This window comes from Silurus aristotelis, assembly GCF_946808225.1.
Source record: "Silurus aristotelis genome assembly, chromosome: 9".
Lineage (NCBI taxonomy): Eukaryota > Metazoa > Chordata > Actinopteri > Siluriformes > Siluridae > Silurus > Silurus aristotelis.
The window spans coordinates 30,371,359-30,378,858 of NC_139582.1; the positions used below are offsets into that span (position 1 = coordinate 30,371,359).

The window sequence follows — 7,500 nt, forward strand, 5'->3', positions numbered from 1 at the left end:
AGCAGAAAACTGAGAACAGCAAAACAACTTTGCCCTTCCTGTACCGATCGGCCACGATGCCCCAAAAGGGGGCGCTGCAGAACTCAATAAAATAGCGGATCCCCACCACCAAGCCGGACTGGAACGGGTTCATCCCCAGCTGCTTATAAAACACAGCTAGTAAAGGGTGGAGCGATCCGTAGGCAGCATAGAAGAAGAAGTAGAACACTTTGGAGACCAGAAGGTAGCGGTTGATCCGTAGGAACAAACGCTCGCAGCAGCCCAACTGGTTTTCAGAAAAGGGAATGGGTGTTTTTTCCAGATCAGGGTCACCAGGCTCAGGTGGAGGTAAAGAGGTAGGGTCAGTCTGGTGGACCTTCAGGTGGAGGCGGTTAAAGTCGTCTGAAATAGCTTCATTTCTTTTTAGTTCCTCCTCATCGTCTTCCAGGATGGCCATGCGGTCGTCGTGCGCCATCTTCTACACGGCTGAATCCTAAAGAACAGAAAAAAAGTGTAGTAGGGGTGAGTGTGATGTAGGGAAATCAGCTCGTCAGATTTGGACTAATCACATCTGATATGCAAACGAAGAATTACAGTAGAAGGGAATTTTGATCCCGGAGGACCTGAATGCTAGACTGTTTAAGGGAAAGCATTGCCACCCCATCTGCCACCCCATCTGCCACCCCAGCATCGGTATCCCAATGTATAAAACATAATCAGTTTCCTCGACCGATTTACAGCAGCGGCGCTTCAATGTAATGACATAAAAAACATACACTCGTAAATAACGGCAAGAAATCTCGCCTTTCTATCAAAAAGCAGTCCGAACAAACGACTCTCATTCCTTAAATCCACAAGAACCATGCAAGGATGCTTTCTTCAGTGTTGCCACCCCTCATCATTCTCATGCCACCCCCTTGACACCCCATAATTCATTTTCTAGATCCACCCCTGGTCTATTTAACTCTCCTTTTTCTTTTCTCTGTGATTTTTGGAATGAGAAGACTGTCCTATGAGGGGATTCTGATGATGTGAAAGAGTTCAGGTGACATTTGAGGTCAGTGTGTATTAGAAGGAGAAGAAGAAGAAGAAGAAGAAGAAGAAGAAGAAGAAGAAGTATGTCGTGCTGTATTGAGGGAGATGATCTGGGACGGGGAAGAAGAAAAAAAAAGATGGTGTATTTAGTGCACACAGCGACTCTGTAAATAAAACCGAGGCGTGACTGACACCGTGACCATGAATGACGCCAGTGTCTCGCCAGTGGCGGAAGTCGCGTCGACGCGGGGACGCGCACTTCGCGCACTAAACAGTACGCTGGAGCAGGATTGCGCCCCAGGCAGCCGAGTCTCCATGGCAACGCTGGCAGCCGCGTACTCGCCTACTACAGAGTGCGGAGAAACAGTGCGCATGACTGCCGCGCAGGGAGGCTCGGAGCCGGGCGAGGACACGGGCTTTCTCCCCCGCCTCGAGGTTCTCAAGGTTCTCAAGGTTCTCAAGACTCTCTCTCACAGGCGCGGTCGCATCACCACCAAATATCCACATTAATAAACCAATAAACAATGATTTTTATTAGCACTTAAACGCTGATCATGTAGTATGAAATAGAAAGTGGAGCACAACACAATACGCAGAGAATAAGAGTTATTCTAGATATAATTATACTGTAATGTAAATGACTTTACCTCGGCCAGAAAAAGTTTCCTCCTGTCGTTTCAGGTTTCATCCGCCGGGGGAAAAATAGTCAACTCCAAGCTGCCATTTTACTCCTCTATCAGTCTCTGTGTCTCTGTGTCTCTCTGTGTCCTTCCTTACACTCAGTCATGAAGATGTCCACTCTTAAACATGTCCTCTGTCTCCCATCTTAATTAATACATCAAACTAAAATAACTACAATCACCGTGTGTGTGTGTGTGTGTGTGTGTGTCTTCCTGTTGAGGTATTTCCCGGTTTACTGTATGGGCAGCGTTCACCTGCGAGCTAATGACATGTGGGCGGGGCTTGAACGAGGAACAAAAACACGGAAGTCGCCGGTGGGCGGGGCTTAACGACTGCTTATAATAATAAAGAAAATAATAATAATAAAATAATAATAAAATAATTAGAGCAGGAAGAAAAAAGATAAAGGGTAAAAAAAATGAGATGAATGTATATTTATACTGTATATAAAAAAACTGAAGAGAGAATTAATGCAAAACATAAAATTGCTTGTCCTTTTTTTTTTTTTTTTTTTTTTTTTTTTTTTTTTTTTTTTATAAACGCAGTTTATTATTATTATTAACATTTGTGCCTGCTTGGATTTATAATATATAAAATAGTATTTTTTCATTAAAAAAAAAACAAACTATAAAAATAAAATCGAATAAACCAAATAAACGCAATAAATAACGTGTTTATTATATTGATTCAGTTGAGTAATCGATTCAATTGGCACAAATCAAATTGATGAAATAGAATTAAATAAAAGGTAAAATGACATTTATTTGTTTACATTTGTTAGGCACCTATATGGGTAATACAGATGTGTATGTAACTGTGTGTGTGTTTTACATTTAATATTAAATTTTCTAAAGATATGATCTATTTATCTGTTCTTCTCATTTCAGCAGACTTTACCAAGTGTCTTCATTCCTTCATTTACTCCCTCGATATGCAGAATTATCAGGATTTTCTTTGAATCTTCGAAACTAGACATAAAACGCAAAATAATCCATATCACTAGACTGTCAAAGTTATTAGCGATGGCAGGAATAATAATAATAATAATAATAATAATAATAATAATAAACAGTGGCAAACAGTTGCTCAAAGTGCAAAAAGAAGACGAAACAAACTTGTGGTCCAACACTTATGTGAGGGAATTTAGATTGTAACTGTTCCACACGTAAAAATGCTTGCATTCAATAACAATAACAACAATAAATATCACTATATCTTTATTATTTATTATTTATTAACAGATCAGTAAGTCAACAAATCACACATCAAGACAAACAAACAACATGTTTTTTTTTATGTGCATTAGACAGCTATTATTAATAATTAATTAAAATAAATAATAATTTAATGTTATTATGTGAAACTCTTTCTCTTCAACTAATATTTCATGCGAAATATAAGACCAGTGTAAGTTAGTTAGATGTGAGGAACGAGAGTGTGTTCTAAAGATCCTGAATGGGAACGAATCAGTTCTGTGCTTCTTTCAATGAACTCAGTAACTGTTTCAGCATTGACCTCGCCAGATGCCTCTCTAACACCTCTACACATTTATCTCTTCCAGCACCACTCCAAAAATCTGAGTCCACTACACTGGAGACTTCAGCACCAGAACTTTCCTTCTGCAGGCTGCTGCAGTTTCCTTTTGGAGTATTACAAGTATAAAAACATTTGAATGCTATATGAGATTTATCACTCCAACTCCACCATCTGTACCTGACAGCTGACACGTCTAACAAACAATCAAGCTAACTAATATGCTAATTAATCACTAGTTAGCAAAAAATGACACAAGTGACTCAAATATAACAAATGACTCAAATACACAAAAAACCTCAAAACCCTTAAACAAATCAAATAGGCCAAATAACTTCTCTCTCCCTCAAAAGATTCGAAGGACTCAAATACACCAAATGACTCACATCCCTTAAATGAGTCAAAGCACTCAATTACACCAATTGATTCAAATTCCTCAATTGAGTCAAAGGACTTAAAAGCACCAAATGACTCATATACGCCAAAGGACTCAAATTCCTTAAACAAATCAAACAACTCGAATATGCCAAATGACCCAAATTCCTCAATTGAGTCAAAGGACCCAAATATGTCAAATGGCTCAAATCTCTAAAATGGATCAAATGACTCAAATATGCCAAATGACACAAATTTTTTCAATTTAATTAAATTACTCAAACTGCTCAAATGACTAAATACATCAAATGACTAGTTTTGAAAATAATAAAATGAGTCATTGCATTTATGTAAATGTAAAATTAAAGATTTAATTGGAGTTCTGAGTAATTGCTGATGAAAAATGTGAGAAATCTCAGTCTTTCTTCTCAGTTCTGCGAGTCGCATGAGACCTCGCTGACCTCTGTCCAGTGCTTCCCTTTATTCGATTTCTTCCTCTTTTTCTCCGCCATGATGATGGCCGCTACAACAGTGATCATGACGGTGACGGTGATGATGAGTACGGTGACCGTTTCAGCGAAACACAACCCGTTGTCGACATCCTGCAGAGGGTAACCGTGCAGCTCCTTGGGCAGATTGCAGCTCAGGTTGTTGTAGTCGTCCAGCTGCAGCCTGATGGTGCTGTGAACTTTCCGGAAAATTCTCTGCAAATCGCAGTCGCAGGTCCACGGATTCCCCCGCAGCTGAATGTGCGTGCTGCGCGTGTGCAGGCTGAGAAACGCCTTGAAGTCCACGTGGGTTAGATTATTATCGGTTAAATTAAGTAGTGCTAAGCTGGTTAGCGGAGAAAGGACACCCACTTCCAGTTTCCCAATGTTGTTTCCGCTCAGCCCGAGCTCCTCCAGGTTCCTCATCATGGAGAAAACCCCGTATTCGAGGGTACTGATATTGTTGTGATCCAAGTACATGCGGCGTAACGTGCTAAGGGAGCTAAATGCCCTGACGTGGATGTGTCTGACAGAGTTATGCCGCAGGTCGAGCTTCTGAATAGCATCGAGGTGCAAGAACCCATGCTCGTTCAGGCTCGAGAGCTGGTTTTCCATCAGAGACAGCTCCCGTAGGGAAACCAAACCCAACGAGAAGCCTTCGGAGAGGACGGAGATGTGGTTGCGGCTCAAGTCGAGCCTCAGGAGGGAGTCGAGGGGCTCAAAGGCGCCGTCATACAAGCTGCTGATCTGGTTATCGTTCAGATACAGTGTGTGCAGGCACCGTACGTCGTGGAAAGCTTGTTTCCTGATGAAGACCAAGTGATTGAACGAAAGGTTGAGGTGTTTGGTGTAAGAAGGGATGATGAAGGGCAGGTCTGTGAGATTGGCGCCGGAACAGGAGGTAAATTTAAGCTCCTGGTGACACGTGCAGTGGACGGGGCAGGTGAAGGTGGTGTTAGTGGATGTGGACTGTGACGTCAAAGCCAACGCCAGCAACCATGGCAGCACAGACATCCTGCTTACAAACACACACACACACACACACACACACACACACACACACACACACACACACACACACACTGTCAATTATTCTTAATAGATTATATTTATGTTATAATAATATACAGGTGCATCTCAATAAATTAGAATGTTGTGGAAAATTTAATTTATTTCAGTAATTCAACTCAAATTGTGTCACATCTTAAAAAAGTTGAATATGGTCAAATGCCAATCAGCGAATCAACTCAAAGCACCTGTGAAGGTTTCCTGAGCCTTCAAAATGGTCTCTCAGTTTGGTTCACTAGACGACACAATCATGGGGAAGACTGCTGATCTGACAGTTGTCCAGAAGACAATCATTAAGACCTTCACAAGGAGGATAAGCCTCAAACATCCATCACCAAAGAAGCTGCTGATCACAGAGTGCTGTAGCCGAGTATGTGAACAGAAAGTGGAGTTGGAAGGAAAAAGTATGGAAGAAAAAGATGCACAAGCAACCGAGAAAACCGCAGCCTTGTGGCTCGTCAAGCAAAATCCATTCAATAATTTGGATGAACTTCACAAGGTACAGCCTGAGGCTGGGGTCAAGGCACCAAGAGCCACAACACAGACGTGTAAAGGAATCTGGCTACAGTGTCGTATTCCTCTTGTTAAGCCGCTCCTGAACCACAGACAACATCAGAGGCGTCTTACCTGGGCTGAGAAGAAGAACTGGACTGTTGCCCAGTTGTCCAAAGTCCTCTTTTCAGAAGAGAGCAAGTTTTGTATTTCATTTGGAAACCAAAGTCCAAGAGTCTTGAGGAAGGGTGGAGAAGCTCAAAGCCCACACTGCTTGAAGTCCAGTGTTAAGTTTCCACAGTCTGTGATGATTTGGGGTGAAATGTGATCTGCTGGTCTTGGTCCAATGTATATTTTGAAAACCAAAGTCACTGCTGATCAGCTTTTTTAAGATGCTGCCCACACTGCCAAAAGCACCAAAACCCCATAGAGAATCTCTTGTGATGTCAAGAGGAAAATGAGAAACAAGTAACCAAAAAAATGCAGATGAGCTGAAGGCCACTGTCAAAGAAACCTAGGCTTCCACACCACCTCAGCAGTGCCACAGTCTGATCTCCTCCATGCCACAGTCTGATCTCCTCCATGCCACAGTCTGATTACTAATCTGAATGAGCAGAATTTGGATGTAAAATAGACAAAACAGTACAGCGAGAAAGAAAGATAAATATCATGTCATATACCGGATTACAGAGTACAGGCTGTGTGTGTGTGTGTGTGTGTGTGTGTGTGTGTGTGTGTGTGTGTGTGTGTGTGTGTGTGTTTGTCTGTGAAAGAGAGACGCATGAGGAGTGATGTTATTGTCCGTGAGGCAGCTGCTGGTCGGACAGAAAAAAAAGGCCAAAGCTCCAGTTCATTAATATTTTATAGAGCGCCTGGAGGGATGATAGACAAACAAAGAAAGAAAGGAACAGAGAGAGAGAGAGAGAGAGAGAGAGAGAGAGAGAGAGAGAGAGAGAGAGAGAGAGAGAGAGAGAGACAAAGAGAGAAAAAAGATAAAGATAAGAAGGCAAAGCCAGCTCCATGAACATCTTGGTTGGAAAAGTGGGGAAGATCTCCTGCTATAGAGCTCCAGAAAGCTGACTGCACATCAGACCTCCTCACCTCACCTACATCAGCACAATATTTCAACCAAACCCCTTCACGTTTACAGGTATCAGTGTGTCATACAGACTCAGTACGGATGCTAAATCGAGCGTCCAAGTCGAGACCTCAGGGCTCTGTACTCGGACCGCTATAGTTTGGTGGAAGCTCATTTTGATCTTCTAGACACAAAATGGTTACAGTGTTAAAACAAAACAAAAAGCTGACAATAAACAATGATACATTTCAGCGAGTCTGCTTTCGATGTTAAGCGATTCCCGGAGTTGACGAGCGTTCAGTTTTAGACGTGTATCTCCAGTACGAAGGCGGAAATCGCTCGCTCGCGGAGTAACGAGTGTCCGAGTAACATTTTCATTCCTTTAACGATGTGATGCATCGATTTTAAAAAGTGTGCATCGGATACAAGTTAGCATTCGCATCGTTTTTAACATATTTGTATTATTAGATATTTATTTATATATAATTATTAGTATATGTGCTACACATTTATTATTTGGAAAGTGACCAATCATTTGTGAACAATATTTTATATGTAGATCGATTTTCTTGTTGCTAAACTGTATCTCGAGCGCGTTCTCTCAGCATCGCTGATTCTACGTGAATATAAGGCATTGCACATAGAATACAGATTAACATGGCAGAGGCAGAGCTGCGTCTTCCTGCAGACACAACAGGAAAAGAACGTCAGGTTTTATTTAATATTTTTTCGTTTTTTTTGCACTACAAAGGCGTGTTTATGAAAGTATTG

At 41.6% G+C, this 7,500-nt stretch overlaps 2 protein-coding genes across 8 annotated transcripts in view; both read right to left on the minus strand.

The window, feature by feature from the left end:
* mfsd6a (major facilitator superfamily domain containing 6a) overlaps positions 1 to 1,998 on the minus strand; it is an 8,553-nt gene extending 6,555 nt beyond the window's left edge. The window contains exons 1-2 of one of the 2 annotated variants that reach the window (XM_083551365.1): positions 1,662 to 1,998; positions 1 to 472 (exon numbers count right to left, since the gene is read on the minus strand). The exon at positions 1 to 472 is cut by the window's left edge and continues 599 nt beyond it. In XM_083551365.1, the coding sequence (XP_083407491.1) occupies positions 1 to 454 (454 nt within the window). In that variant the 5' untranslated portion in view covers positions 455 to 472; positions 1,662 to 1,998. The remainder of the gene's footprint in view (positions 473 to 1,661) is intronic. The other variant, XM_083551366.1, reaches the window with a different exon arrangement.
* A 952-nt stretch (positions 1,999 to 2,950) lies between these two features.
* LOC310731659 (uncharacterized protein) overlaps positions 2,951 to 7,500 on the minus strand; it is a 5,653-nt gene continuing 1,103 nt past the window's right edge. For 2 of the 6 annotated variants that reach the window (XM_083551415.1, XM_083551416.1), the window contains one exon: positions 2,951 to 5,106. In XM_083551415.1, coding sequence (XP_083407541.1) covers positions 4,032 to 5,106 — 1,075 coding nt within the window. In that variant the 3' untranslated portion in view covers positions 2,951 to 4,031. Of the gene's footprint in view, positions 5,110 to 5,786; positions 6,044 to 7,500 lie in introns of those variants that run through there. The other 4 variants (XR_014535264.1, XM_083551414.1, XM_083551413.1 and 1 more) reach the window with 4 other exon arrangements.